The 14813-nt window shown below is 43.7% G+C and overlaps 2 protein-coding genes across 5 annotated transcripts in view; both read left to right on the forward strand.

Moving 5' to 3' along the window:
* The window catches only part of LOC139292453 (spectrin beta chain, non-erythrocytic 1-like), a 40048-nt gene extending 35854 nt beyond the window's left edge, over positions 1-4194 (forward strand). For both annotated transcript variants that reach the window (XM_070914807.1, XM_070914799.1), the window contains 4 exons: positions 307-524; positions 612-785; positions 1852-1894; positions 2085-4194. In XM_070914807.1, the coding sequence (XP_070770908.1) occupies positions 307-524; positions 612-785; positions 1852-1894; positions 2085-2300 (651 nt within the window). In that variant the 3' untranslated portion in view covers positions 2301-4194. The remainder of the gene's footprint in view (positions 1-306; positions 525-611; positions 786-1851; positions 1895-2084) is intronic.
* Positions 4195-7607: 3413 nt separating this feature from the next.
* Positions 7608-14813, forward strand: part of LOC139292469 (echinoderm microtubule-associated protein-like 6) — a 38859-nt gene continuing 31653 nt past the window's right edge. For all 3 annotated transcript variants that reach the window (XM_070914818.1, XM_070914834.1, XM_070914826.1), the window contains exons 1-2: positions 7608-7804; positions 13479-13638. In XM_070914818.1, coding sequence (XP_070770919.1) covers positions 7608-7804; positions 13479-13638 — 357 coding nt within the window. The remainder of the gene's footprint in view (positions 7805-13478; positions 13639-14813) is intronic.

Raw genomic sequence — 14813 nt, forward strand, 5'->3', positions numbered from 1 at the left:
GGGTTTGTTGTCGTGCACACGCGCAGGAGACATAGTCCTTTATCACTGATGGACAGCTGGAGATGTCGCGTCAGGGAAGAAGAAAACCTCAACTGAAACTTTGTGTGTTTACAAGAAGACGACGCGCACAGTTTCAGTCCAGATGTTGTCAGTCAGATAGTGATTCAAACTTTTCATCTGAAGAAAATGAAATGACTCCGTCGTGACCTTCAAATAAATACAATAAAACTGTTCTCGGCTTCAGTCCTTTGTGCTCAAAATGCTTTTTCTTTTACTTTCACTTTCTCCTCATAATCGACGGTTCAGGACGGAGTGGACGGAGGAGATCTGGTGAACGGTGTGGCTGAGCGGAGCTCTAAGGAGCCGAGCCCCGGCGCCTCCCCGACCTCCGGCAGGAAGAGTAAAACCAGCCAGTCGTCCACGCTGCCCTCCAAGAACCAGGACTCGACCTCCTCCTCACAGCTGGAGGGACTCCTGCACCGCAAGCATGAGTGGGAGGGGCACAACAAGAAGGCCTCCAACAGGTAACAACAAAGATCCTCTGCTGCAGGAGAGGTCTCGTTCCTCAGTTCGCTGTTCATCACGTGACCCTGCTGCTCTGTGATTGGCAGGTCGTGGCACAACGTGTACTGTGTCATCAACAACCAAGAGATGGGTTTCTATAAAGACAGCAAGGCGGCGGCTCAGGGAATCCCGTACCACAACGAGGTACCCATCAGCCTGAGGGAGGCCACGTGTGACGTGGCTTCAGACTACAAGAAGAAGAAACACGTCTTCAAGCTCCGGTAATAAGGCCGACATGTTTTTATTCAGTCTGTGAAAAGCAAACGAGGTGTCTTTGTGAACGGCAGCGAATTTTAGGAAAAACTACGAAACTGTCTTTTGAATTAAAGCCAAATTGATTTGAACAAATGATCGTTTGTTCAAACATATTTTGAAAAAGCAGCAGCTCTCTCAGGTAATCAGCACACACCTGAGAACAATATATACATACAGTGCTTAACAAATTTATTAGACCACCTGTCATAAAAATGAGAAAACACAAACATTTTAGAAATCTGTCAAAAACTTGTTTCAAACTAAAAATTGTATTGTTATTTATTAGGCAAATAACAAACTGGAACAACTAAATAGTCCTTATTCACATATATTAACCAAACATCTTAATATTCTGTATGACCTCCTTTGATAACAGTTTGCATTCTTGTAACCACAAAACAAAAGTTTCTCTTCAGGAATGCATGTAAATAACTGTAATTTGGCATCTCAATCAAAAAATAATAACGTGCTTTACTATTCTTTTCTGCTTTTTTGTAAAACGGTAAATTTGAGAATTCATGGATAACAACAATAATTATATTTTAGCATTAAAGATATCATTTTGATTAAAGAGCTTGGCTTGCACATACTGGTGGATTAACCATTACAGAGACATCAGCAATACTGTTCATTTAGGGCAGCGGTGGCAAACACCTTACACTGGGTGGTGGGCTAATACATTTATTAAGCACTGTATATATATACACACATCATTGAACATTAAATAAACTGTAGTTTTACTTTGTGGCTCAATAGACCTGGTTGGACCTTCAGGCTGCTTTCACACTAACCTGTTTAGTCTGAGACCGCCTGAACAGGAGGGTCTCCATCCACTTCCAAGTGGATTCGGTTACGGTCCGGTTTGGAGATATGTGAACTACTGTCAACTGTTATTTGTTAGTTATGTGTATTTATTTAAGCAAGATCATTTGGTAACCATGGTAACACATATGTGCATGTGTGTGTCTGAACACTGTCACTGATCCAACAGTTCAGTCCCGACTTCAGCTTGGTCTTCCTCTCTTGTTTCAGAGTCACTGATGGAAACGAGTATCTGTTTCAAGCCAAAGATGAAGTAAGTTTCATTCATCTTCTTTCAGTGAAATTCAGATAATTCAAGTGTTTGTTGTGTGGCAGGTAAGATTTCCAGCATCTACCTTGTAGATTTCATATGTACACCTGAAAAATAAAAGATCTGAACTCCTGGCTGTTGTTACTTGGACCTGTTATCCAACCTGTCAGCTCTCTGTGTCGCCCCCCTGCAGGAGGAGATGAGCACCTGGATCCAGGCCATCCTGAACGCCAGCGCCGACCACTCCGACGTGCAGGGCAGCAACCCCGGCACGCCGGCATCTGGGCGTGCTCAGACGCTGCCGGCCGCCGTCACGCTCACCACCGAGTCGAGTCCCGGCAAGAGAGAGAAGGACAAAGAAAAGGACAAGGAGAAGCGCTTCAGTCTGTTCAGCAAGAAGAAACAGTAGAAAGTAAAACAACGAGGCGCTTTGGTGAAACTCCCGACACTCGCTCTGATGTAGGAAATATCATATTTAGCTTCTTTAAAAATGCATCATTTCTCATTAGCTGCCTTCAGCTGGAAAGTGAAAGAACTGGAATCTGCTTCAGAGCGTGAGTCCGGATTTTAGCTGCTTTTAGCTTCATGAAGGTCTTTTCCAGAGATATGAAGCTGCTGAAACGTCTCTGAAACTGACACAGACATGAACGCAGCATTATTACCAAACCTCTCCGAACAGGTGAAGGCATCGCCCACCTCGCTCCGATGAGACCTTCGTGAAGTTTAACTCAGTTTTCAGAATGCTAACTTTACCAGCCATTAACCTTCCGACGTTTCTTGTTCCTTCACACCAGTCTTCAGGCTAAAAATGTTCAATTATTTCCACTCTTTGATGTCTGTCACAGGACATCATTTACATCCGACAAAATCCATTGATCCACAAATTGAGACGGACTGAATCTGGTTTGAAATATCACAGACTTCTGTGAGCACTCCGTACATGCTTTTAGAGGATTTGCATTCAAAATGAGTGATTCTTTTAAACAGGAAACAAACAAACCTGGCAATGACATCACTACTGAACAGCCAATGACGGAGGTTGACGTCTGACAAAGCTCAAGCGAGGAGCAGCAAACTGTAAAAGTTTCACCAAAGTGGGACGTTGGGTTGTTTTTGTGTTTATTCTCAATGCAGTTTTGTTTTTCTCTTTCTTGTTTTTTATATTTGTGGTTTGATTTTCTTGTCGTGGTTGGCCGGTCGGGCAGCGAGGCGACACTCGGGACGAACGTAGACATTGTGCCTGAGAGCGAGAGCGCCGATTGGTTCAGACATTGTGATGCAACAGCGGTTCATCGTCGACAAACCAGCGGACGAAAGAGTGAGGGGGCGGTTTGGTTGAAATGTTGTGATGTAACAGCGAAGCCGCCGCTGCTGCTGATCAACAACAGACAGCTGATGAATCACGTCTGGACCGAAACTGTTCTCGTTCATCGATTGGTTGGTTTGATGGTTCGTCATCGATGAACTGCTGTTATGTCACAACATCTGAACTGAAGCCGTCGTCTTCCCTCCCACTATCTTGGTGATGTCAGCAGGGACCACACACTTCCTTTTCTTTGATTTTTGTCTTAAATTTTTCTACTTTTGAGTCTTTTTGAAACAGGTCTGAGTTATTTCCTCAATTTTGTGAGGGTGTCTTAAGAGACAACCTACATTCTTCCTCTGCCGTTGAGAAATTGGACCAATAGTGCATTTTGTTTGATTATTCTTTTTCTGCCACTCTGCCACCATTTTGTTTTTGTCTTAAAAGCAGCCAATCGCCTTCGAGGAGGTGTATGATGTAGAAATGTCCACCTGCATGCTTCATCAGGCTCAGAGCGTCGCCTGAAACACTCACCTGAAACTAAAAATCTCTTCATTTTTTATCTTTTTCTTTGTGTTTCTTTGGTTCTAATATAAGTTTCAGATAAAGAAGATCAATATGTATAATAAACACTTTAAAGCGTCAATGTTAAATGGTAACTGCAGTCAGCAGGTGAGCTACAGCTGTGGAGAAATGAAGGTTGCTTGCTTGTCGTCGGCTCTTCGCGCTGCGTTCAGTTTTTCTGCTCTTTGATACTCGTGTTGCTCTCCGTCGCTGTATATCTATTGTACTGAACATGTATGGAAGTTAACGCCATTTTACTGCACAATCAGAACTACATCTATAGGAATGAAGAAGAAGCTGTTTGAGGCCGAATATTTAAACAGAAGTTAGAACATAAAGGCTTTTCTCATGTATGAAACTGCACCTGTAGACTTTAGAGCTCTCTCTCTCTCTCTCTGTCAAATATGTGCGATGTCATTAAAGCTTTTAAACTTTACACTTTGTCTGTTGTCCTTTTACAGAAGTCTGAACCTTTTATTGAAACTATTTATTTCCATTCTTAATTCATTTTGATTATTTCACATCTCACAACATGAACTTCCCAAAGGTCAAGCTGAAATATTCATACGAAACTTGAAGATATTTACTTTAAAATCATAGAAGACAAAAAGAAAATCAGCAAATATTCACATTTGACAGATAACTTTTTCTTTCTGACTCTACTTATGATTCCAATGTATGGAAGATGATTAGTGCCGTGTCTAAAGAAAATAACAAAAGGAGTAGTTTTTCATGTCGCCTCATCTTTTGAACCTGGTCCAGACCTCTGACTCAGACTCACATCAGGCTGCATTCATCCATGCCGGCGTCCTCTTGTTGGACGGAAACCTGTTTTTAAATGGAGAGGTGGTAGATCTGATGTTGGATCAGCTGATAAACAGCAGCCGACACTACAGAACCCGTCCAACTTGGATTCAGCCACAAGTCGCGTATTAATATTGACTTAATATTCATGTATTAAGAAAACAGGACAGTGTTCAAAGATGGTGCCTCATTGATTCCTATGAAAGTAAAACAGCCATGAGGAAATAAATATCTGAGAAAGTGAGTTCATCTCTGTAAACAGATTCTGCATGTCCGTGTCTGCAGGCAAGGGACAAGATTTTGGTCTCGGATGGGTTCTGGTTTCCGTTTATAGTCTGAGAGGTAATGACCAATCACGTTTGAGCCTTTGTTGCATGCAGGTAAACAGTCTGCTATCAGACAGCCGCTGGGCCCCGGGGTTGAACTGTAAACAATGTCCGGCGCACGGAAGAGGAAGTGTTGGCCCGGATATCCGCTGGCTACACCGGAAGCCCCGAAACGTTGGCCGTGGCCTCGGGGACTCGTGCGTTGACGTAGCATTGTAGCAAAGAGTGTGATCCAACTTTATGCTAACATTAGCCGGGTCAAGATTAGCTTGTATAAATGATGATGATGATAATATTGCAGTAACGTGATGTCAGAGGACAACCTGCTGAGTTTCAGGGTTTTCAATCAGAGTGTTGCATCTGCTCGTCAGAGAGGATCTCTGCAGCAGTTTGCTGGTTCCTGGTTCAGATCTGATCTGAAGTCAGCCGGTCGGTCAGCTAATCTGCAGCAGGTGGGACTCCAGATGTGGCATAATTAAAATACTCCACCTCCCATCATGCACCGGGGCTCCTGTGCGCAGAGTGACGAGCTGAGTCTGTGATTCATGAAGCCGCTGCGCTCCGAGCGGACCTCCGCTGCGGCGCTAACACCGCACCTGACCTGACGCTCTGACAGAGGCGGGAAGCTCGCGGAGGTTAGCGCGAAAAGACCGGCACGCGGGGCGTTGGGCTTCAAAATAAAAGCGAGCAGGTCGTCATTTATGAAGAAATGAATCAAAGTCGGATCAATTTGATCAAAATACACATATGATTTTAAACTATAATACTTTAGACATCATTGTAATATCCACCCAAACTATCAGACAAATCACTAACTGGTTTTTACTGTCACATGTAGATTTGAATCTAACTGTCTTAAAAAGACAGATAAACACCTTCCTCTACAGATTAAAACTACTATTCAAAAGTAAAGGTAGTAAAAGAGACATTACTTTTGATTCTGATACTAAAAGCAGGTAAGAACGAGGTAAATACTTTGTTTTGAAAGTCATAACAGGAAGTGGTGTTTATTCTTCCCGCCTTGACGCTGTCAGTGATCCCTGGGATTCCCGTTAATATCCCGACTTTCCTTCATCATCTTCTGGGTTTTTCCGGGCTGTTTCTGAGCCGGGGAGCTGCCGCGGGTTTCTGCCGTGTTTCAGCATCTCTCGGCCGGCCTGCAGGAGCAGGTGCAGTCGGTGTCGGATGGGGTGGATGTTGGTTTTCTCCGGGTTTGGATGCTGACTGACGGTGATAAATCGGCGCTGTAATCTCCGGATTTCAACGTGAAACAGCGAACAGACGGCGGCAGGAATCAGCGGAGGGATTTTCTGTGATTTCAGCCTTCAGACGCTCCGTTTGTGGAGGTGACGGTTATTTTATTATCAACGGTTCTAACGGAACACTCTCACAATGACGGAGATAATGGCGACAGCGTGGACTCATGTTTCTCCTCTGAAAGCTCATTTTAATATTGTGACAGCAGGCTGCTGATACCGGAACATGCGGTCTGAACAGATTATATATTCATCTCCTCAGCAAAAACTGAAAGCTTCCTGTAATGTCACCTTCAAACTAAATTCTGGGAATGTTCCGGTTTGAGTCATTAGTTGGGAAAACGTTCCCAGAATGTTTCCACAGAACCTTTGTTATTAAAAATGTTCCTGTAGGTTCCGTCTGTTAGCTGAGTTTAAAGCATCTCCAAGCAGCCACATCAGAACCAGGAGATGAGTGTGTAAAGACCAGCTATGGTAATGAAATGTGCAGGGACATTTCAGAACATCTGCAGAACCAATTATTATTTGTTTCTTGTCGTGTTCAAAAAAAATCCCACAAAATTCCTAAAATTCAGTGACTTTCCATCAGTTTATTTAAAAAAACACAGGAGAACAGTAATTGCTGTAAAAGATGTGAATAAAGTGAAACACTGAAGCCTTCTCACAACAAATTATTCAATTGGATTATTGTTGTAAAATGTAAAAATAGCCTTTAGTTTTGTAAATGTACAAATATTGTCCGGTGTGATATTTGTGTACGACCTGCCGTCGTCCTGTTTTACAGCCTGATGACTTCAACGTACCCTCACGACCATCGTTTCCTCGAGAAGTAGCTCTTACTTTTACTACAACAAAGTACAACAAAAGTGTGTTTGGAATGTAAGCGGCTAAAATATTTGAATTTAATTAAAGCTTTGGGCGGGGAACAACAACCCTGACTGAAATGCGAAACCTGCAGAGTTAAGGGGACCATCAACAGGAGGCCCCTGAAACATTAAACACTGAAGGATTTCTACACACCCTGCACAAGTGTGTGTCCAGACATCTATACTTCAGCTTCAACATTCATCATTTTTCAGGAGTTTGTTTTGTCGATAACTCGCTGCTGTCATCAGTCTGAGACACAAACCTGTTTGTTTGTGCGACTTGGCTAACTTTAGTTAGCAGCAGCGTGGCTGCAGGTTGGAATCATGGGAAGTGTAGTTGCATGTTGCACTATTAAAGAGACTACAATGATGGACTACAGCTGCCTTCAGCATTAGGACCAACAGCAGACTTGGATGGACACGGATACGACTGTTTTTGTGTTGGTACAGGAGAGAGATTTGGTAGCAGATGCTACATCACCGTCTCACAGGACCAACCTGCCCAGAACTTGTCAGACTTCCTGGTTTAAACCAAGAAGACATTCTTCTGTTTTGCTTTGTGGATCTTTTACGTCGAGTTTCCGGTTTTAACCCGACATGTCGGATAAGACGGCGCCGCGCTGCCAGCTGAGACTAGAGTGGATCCACGGGTACAGAGGTCACCAGTGTCGTAACAACCTGTACTACACCGCAGGAAAAGAGGTGGTGTACTTTGTGGCCGGGGTGGGCGTGGTCTACAACACCCGAGAACACACCCAGAAGTTCTACCTGGGACACAATGATGACATCATCAGGTGAGGAGGCTATATATACACACACTGTATGTATGTATGTAGGTATGTATGTATAAATATGATGGTTTGTGTAGAAACCCTGTTCTGATGAACAGCTGATTCTGCTCCCAGCTCATAAAAGGTAGAAAGTACGGCCGCAGTGTAAATGTGTACGCAGTAAATGTACGCAGTCTGTACTGCAGTTGAGACTCTGGACTAACATGGACTCAGGTGTAAATGCGTCATTGTGGCTGATTGATGAGCAGGTGAGCGTGTTTCCATGGTAACGGCCGATGAAGCTGTGAGGATGGTCCTCCTTTAGTTCAGTTTACAGAGAGATTCCTTTCAGACAGATGCTCCAGATGTTGCTGCAGGCTCACCTGCAGGTCTCTGTCTGACCCACTTCAGCAGCTCCGAAACAGAAAGCAAGCAGAAACATTTCATCTGACGAGTTAAAGGACACGTTCACTCTTTTAAATTCATTTCTCACGTATTTATACAGAAAACACTCCTCCACTAGAGGGCGCTATATTATTCAGACATGAACCGTTTACTCAAAACACACACTCTTCACAGTGGTGTCAGGCGCTCGTCATAACTTCATCAGATCTGTTCTCATACTCATCAGAGTAATCCAGATGGTTGTTGTCTGTTTCCGTGGTTACCGTGTGAACAGCAGCAGGACTTTTCATGATGCAGCTGTGTATTGAAGTCTGGCTTGTGCGATAAAACCAACCCACGACCGACGCTTCATCAACAGCAACAAGAGAAGTGTTGATGGTTTCACTTAAAGCACGAACAAACAGCCAATCACTGAACAGGTGAGCTGACACAGACGAGGAGGAAACTGTTCATTTCAAAATAAAGTGGTGACATTTATTTCTCCTGGCCTTTCTTTAAAAACAAAGGTCAGTAAAAGTGAAATGAAACATTTCATTGTGATAAAAAGTTCAATAGTGTCGTCTTTCACCAGATTACTTGTTCAGTTAATCATTAATAAAGTCTGACAGGTGTTATTTTTACCTGAAGATCACAAGTTGTATAGATTATTCTTAAATAGATTTTTCAAACTATATGCATCTTAATCTGGACCTCCTCCCGTTGTATGCATGTCTCCAGTGTAACAGCAGACTGTGAAATCATTGAACTGGTGATAAACATTGACAGAAGTTAATCGATTAGAGATGAAACCACTGGAATGCTCCTTTAACCAGGCCAACTCAGTGCTGGCTGTGGGGGTTGTTGTTGGAGTCCCACGGCCTGATGGGAGCTGCCCAGTCCTTCCCATCATCCTCTGCTCTGACTGAAGTTTGTCAGCTCAGTTTGTCCTCTTGTTTTAAATTAGGGGTTTTCAAACTGGGAGAGTTGAAGGGGAGACGAGAGGTGAAAGGGACCCTTTAAACAGGACCTCTTATGCTTTTCCTTATTTTCTGTCATATACATCGTGTTACAATGTTGGATATTCCTATTAAACGTTACCAAAGTTGCCAAATAATGAGGAAAACGTAGGTAAAAGTAATCCCTGTGAGCCGAAAGCTCAGTCGTCAGACTGCTCTGAACGCTCCCTTCACTTGTTGTGTCTTACTTCCGTGAGACGTATTACGTAATAAGCCTCAGGGATGGTCATCTGCTCAGGGCACAGCAGTGACAGCACGCCCACCAAGAAGAAGAAGGAGAAAGAAAACAAAGCACGGCCACGAAGTAGAGGGCCGCTCACCCCCCCAGTCTGTCTGAGTTGCTGCTCTGCTCAGGACGGCTCTTTACTGCTACTCAGGTTGTTCAGTGTCTCACAGAAAGAGCTTTTTCTGTAGTGAAGGAAAGTACGTAGGTAGGAGGTCGTTTCTTGATGGACAGATGGCTTTACTTGTTGCTAAAGTCATCGTTAACTACTGCTAACTGTAGCTGCCGTTCGCTAGTTAGCTGTGCAGCTAGCTGTCCTCTTAGCCATAGATATATATCTATATCTATGCTCTTAGTTAGTGGACTCTAACCATCTGACTCTCGGAGCCTGGGACTGAAAACCTCCTCCTCCCAGTGGTCCAAAGCTCCTGTGCTGGCGGTGTAAACACCAACACTCCCCTGGTGCTCAGAGCTAACTGAGCTAACGGCAGCAGCAGTTAGCAGCAGTTAGCAGTTACTTTCTAAAGCTTTGTGTAAATCACCGAGAGTTGAGGCAGAGCAGCCGGAGGACATCAGAGGGAAAACAGAAAACATTTTCTCCATACAATGATGGAGTTTCACCAAAGTCAGTGAATAAAGTTGTGTTTTTGTACAGTAATCAGTGAGTCAGTTTGAAATGACTTCCTGTGTGAAGTTCACCCGAAAACGTCTTGGTCCTGATCCAGCTGACTGTCAATTAGCTGCACTTTTGCAGGTTTGGGTTTAAGGACTGGTTGCTATGACAACAGTTCCAGATGAATTTTAAACCAGCTTTGAAAAAAAACTTTAAAAAGTCAGTCGTTGACATTGTGATGACGCACGAAGATACGAATCCTTATCTATGCATCCAGTCGACCTGCCTGCGCGTTCTTGACTGTAGACTGTGTGTGTTTGTTGGTCCTGCAGCAAAATGCAGTCTGCTTTGTCAGCCAATCACAGCGCAGCACGTGTCTCTGTGAGGTCACGCGGAGGCTTTACTGCCTCGTGATGAGGTCAGAGTTTTGACAGGAAGTCGAGAAGATGATGAGCTCAGCAGTCGAGCTGTGTGAAGTATGAAAACAGAGAGAGAGAGAGACAGACAGAGAGAGCGAGAGAGACAGACAGAGAGAGCGAGAGAGAGAGACAGACAGACAGACAGACAGACAGACAGACAGACAGAGAGAGAGCGAGAGAGACAGGCAGAGAGAGAGTGAGACAGACAGACAGACAGACAGAGAGAGAGACAGACAGACAGACAGAGAGAGAGACAGACATCAGAGAGAGAGAGAGTGAGAGAGACAGAGACAGACAGAGAAAGAGACAGGAGACAGATTTTTTGATTTTTGAAATCAACTTTATTAGCCGCTCCTCAAATGTACACAGCGGACATTAAAAGCCTAATAAATTACATTAAAAACCTTCCAGAAATAAATAAATAACTTAGACGAGCACATCTCCATAGCTGAGTTCTCCCTCTGCCACAGAACAGAGAACCTTTTTAAAACCCCAGACCTGCTGGAACGAGTCCAGGTCACCTGCTGCCTTATAGAAGCTCAAATCAACCAGGACTCTGGACTTGATCATCTTCACACACACACAGGAACAACATCAACGATCAACCCGTCCTCCACCGTCCTCCTCCGGCTCACATACACCGCCATCTTGGCCTGTCCTAAAACAAAGTTTAAAACCTGGCATTTGTGCTTGTGCTGGCGAGTGTATTTAAAACCACAAATAAAACCCTGTTTGTTAAAAACCTCTCCACATCTGGTAAAAACAGTTTGTAAAAACAGAAACAGCGCAGATAGACGGTGACACTCATAAAAACAGTGAAAGACAGTCTCTCTTTGGTCACAAAATGGACATTTGTCCTCCACAGATGGATTGATGACTGACACAAAGGAGTTCACTGCTATAATTCCATGAAGGATCCTCCACTGCAAGTCAGCGTGTTTCTTAGACAGTGGAGGTTTGTCCTCCATGAAGATCCAGACCCAGATAACTCCTACATGGAGTGTCAGTCTGTCCATTTAATTTGTCTCTGTTCAAAGTTTTTACCATTAGTTTGTAAAAGGTTTTCCCTGAGGCCCCCTCCAGGGAGGCAGGATTTACAGGCTCGGTGACTCGGATGGACCTTAATCCCAACCGAGCAGCCAGCATAGCGGGGTCCTCCAGCCGAGGCCGAGACAGCTCCACTACCTGTCCCAGCGTAAAGCACCAGGGAGCCTGAGCCGATCCCCCAGCCCCTCCCCCACCATCACAGCCTCGCTCTTCCCCCAGTTTACCTTTGCAGATGAGATACAACCAAACTTGTTGACAGCGTCTGCTAAAATGTCCACATCTCTTTGTGTATTGACCAGCACAATAAGGTCATCAGCATACGCAGACAACTTAAAAGGCTCATTACAATGAGGGAAACACGCACCACTAAGATCATCTCTCAGTTTGTGAAGCAGAGGCTCGAAGGCTACAGAATACAGCATGCCAGAGAGAGAGCATCCCTGTCTCACCCCCCTCTGGATGTTAAAAGGAGCACTCAGGCCACCATTTATTTCCAGGACGCTCAAAATGTCACTATAGAGAACCCGTATCTTGGCTATAAAGCCTGGGTTGAACCCAAAGGCAGCCAAAGTCTGCCATAAGTACTGGTGTTCAGACAGACACACGTAGAGACACAGACAGGCAGACATACAGACGTAGAGACACATACAGACGTAGAGACACAGACAGACAGGCAGAGATGTATGGCAGCACTAGCAGTAGAAATAGCAGCTATAATTATAATAATAATGGAAATATGACTGATAATAGTAGTTACATCTGTAATAATAGCTGAGATATGATTAATAATAGCAATAACAGCTTTAATAGTAACAGAGCTATGACTAATAATAATAACTGTAGTGATGAAAGTCAGGCATGCCCATGGCAGCAGCAGCCAGGCGTACCAGGACCACAATCCACAGCAACCTGCGAGAGGACAAAGAAACTCAGAGGAAGATATAAAGTTAGTAACATGCATTGGAGGGACATGAATGTGTAAAGATGGAGAGGGAGAGGAGGAAAGATCAGTGCATCATGGGAAGTCCCCCAGCAGTCTAGGCCTATAGCAGCATAACTAGGGGCTGGTCCAGGCAGGCCTGAGCCAGCCCTAACTATAAGCGTTATCAAAAAGCAAAGTTTTAAGCCCACTCTTAAAAGTAGAGAGTGTGTCTGCCTCCCGGACCCAAACTGGGAGCCGATTCCACAGGAGAGGAGCTTGATAGCTGAAGGCTCTGGCTCCTGTTCTGTTTTTGGAGACTCTAGGAACCACAAGCAACCCTGCATTCTGGGAGCGCAGTGCTCTAGTGGGGTAATAGGGTACTATGAGCTCTTTAAGATATGATGGTGCCTGACCAGTAAGAGCTTTGTAGGTCAGGAGAAGGATTTTAAACTCTATTCTAGATTTTACAGGGAGCCAGTGCAGCAAAGCTAATACAGGAGAAATATGATCTCTTTTCCTGGTTCCTGTCAGTACACGTGCTGCAGCATTCTGGATCAGCTGGAGAGTCCTCAGGGACTTATTGGGACAGCCTGATAATAAGGAATTGCAATAATCCAGCCTAGACGTGACAAATGCATGGACTAATTTTTCTGCATCTGTTTGAGACAGGATCTTCCTGATTTTTCAATGTTACAGAGGTGAAAGAAGGCAGTCCTTGAAGTTTGTTTTACATGGGAGTTAAAGGACATGTCCTGATCAAAGACAACTCCGAGATTCCTCACAGTGGTGCTGGAGGCCAGGGCAATGCCATCTAGGGTAACAATATCCTTAGATACTGTATTTCTGAGGTGTTCAGGGGTCTGAGGGCAAAGATCTCCTTTATACCACACGGAGACCCCCCCGATGTTCTGTCGACTTCAGGGGGAATTCAGGGTTTCCATTCTTCAGCTCAGAGGTTGAGACCTGAATACAACAGCAGCTTTTTTTAAATGAACGCCTTAAAAACAGTGAAGATGTACAGTGAGACAAATATGAAAACACCTGTCTCTCTCTCCCTGTCTGTCTCTCTCTCAGTCTGGCGATGCATCCAGATAAGGTCCAGGTGGCGACTGGTCAGGTGGGTAAAGACCCGTTCATCTGTATCTGGGACACCTACGCTATGCAGACCGTCTCCATCCTGAGGGACGTCCACACACACGGAGTGGCCTGCCTGGCCTTCGACTCTGACGGACAGGTTCAATTCAATTCAATTCAATTCAATTCAATTCAATTTTATTTATAAAGTGCCAAATCACAACAAAAGTCATCTCATGACACTTTACAAATAGAGCAGGTCTAGACCGACTCTTTATAATGTTATTACAGAGACCAACAGGTCCCACCATGAGAAGCACCTTTTAAGAGGCAGAAACCTCGAGCAGAACCAGACTCTAGGTGGGCGGTCATCTGCTTTGACTGGTTGGGACCATGCCCCCTCATGATGTTGTCACACTGGGAGGGGCTGTCTCAAAAGTGTGTGTTTTGAACATTTTCAAGCTGTTACTATTTTACTATTACAGCTTTTCTGTTTAGACTAAGATATGTTTGAATATAGGAATATTGTTTGTTATTTGATTAATTTAGATACATGAACAAAAAACTTTGTATACTTTGTTGGAAGCTAACCTTATATCTAAAGGATGATGAGTACAGATGGCAATAGAAAACAATTAAAAAATGAGGCAGTGTAGAGGATTTCCGCTGACTTCCAGTGTAGACCCCCGAGGGGTGTGCCGGTATCAAAGCTTCATGGTAATTATTGTGGCTGAAGAAATCACAGTAAACTGCATTATCACAATAATCATCAAACTTTTCTAAAACACTTTTATCAGAGCTGGTATATAGTAAAATTACTTCACAACATGTTTGCAGTGAACTGTAAACAGCAGCTTTGTTGGACTCAAAAACACTTTAATTAAATTCAATTAAATTCACTTGGCAAATTTCTTCTCTCTAGGTGGGCGGTTAGAGAGAGAGACTAATTTTTCATTAAAGGCATCCCCTTAAATGATGAACAACATAATACTGCGTTGTATGCAGACGATGTTTTGGTATATTGAACTGTTTAAGCTTTTGAACTCTTTTGGTAAACATGCATCCTGCATCCTGCATGTTTACCAAAAACCAAATGTTCAGAAAACCCAGTTTTTGACATTAAATTATACTCTACCAAAACAACTGCAAGATAAATTCAATTTGAAAAAAGCCAGACTACATTGAAATATTTAGGTGTACTGATACCCAGAGTCACTCAAGAAGTCTCCACATTGGCAAAGATTAATTATGACCCCCTTCTGACCCAAATAAAATCAGATATGCAGAGATGGAACTCCACCCCTTTCATGAGTCTCACCCAAAGAATTGAATCTG

Source organism: Enoplosus armatus, chromosome 2 (genome assembly GCF_043641665.1).
Source record: "Enoplosus armatus isolate fEnoArm2 chromosome 2, fEnoArm2.hap1, whole genome shotgun sequence".
Taxonomy (NCBI): Eukaryota; Metazoa; Chordata; class Actinopteri; order Centrarchiformes; family Enoplosidae; genus Enoplosus; species Enoplosus armatus.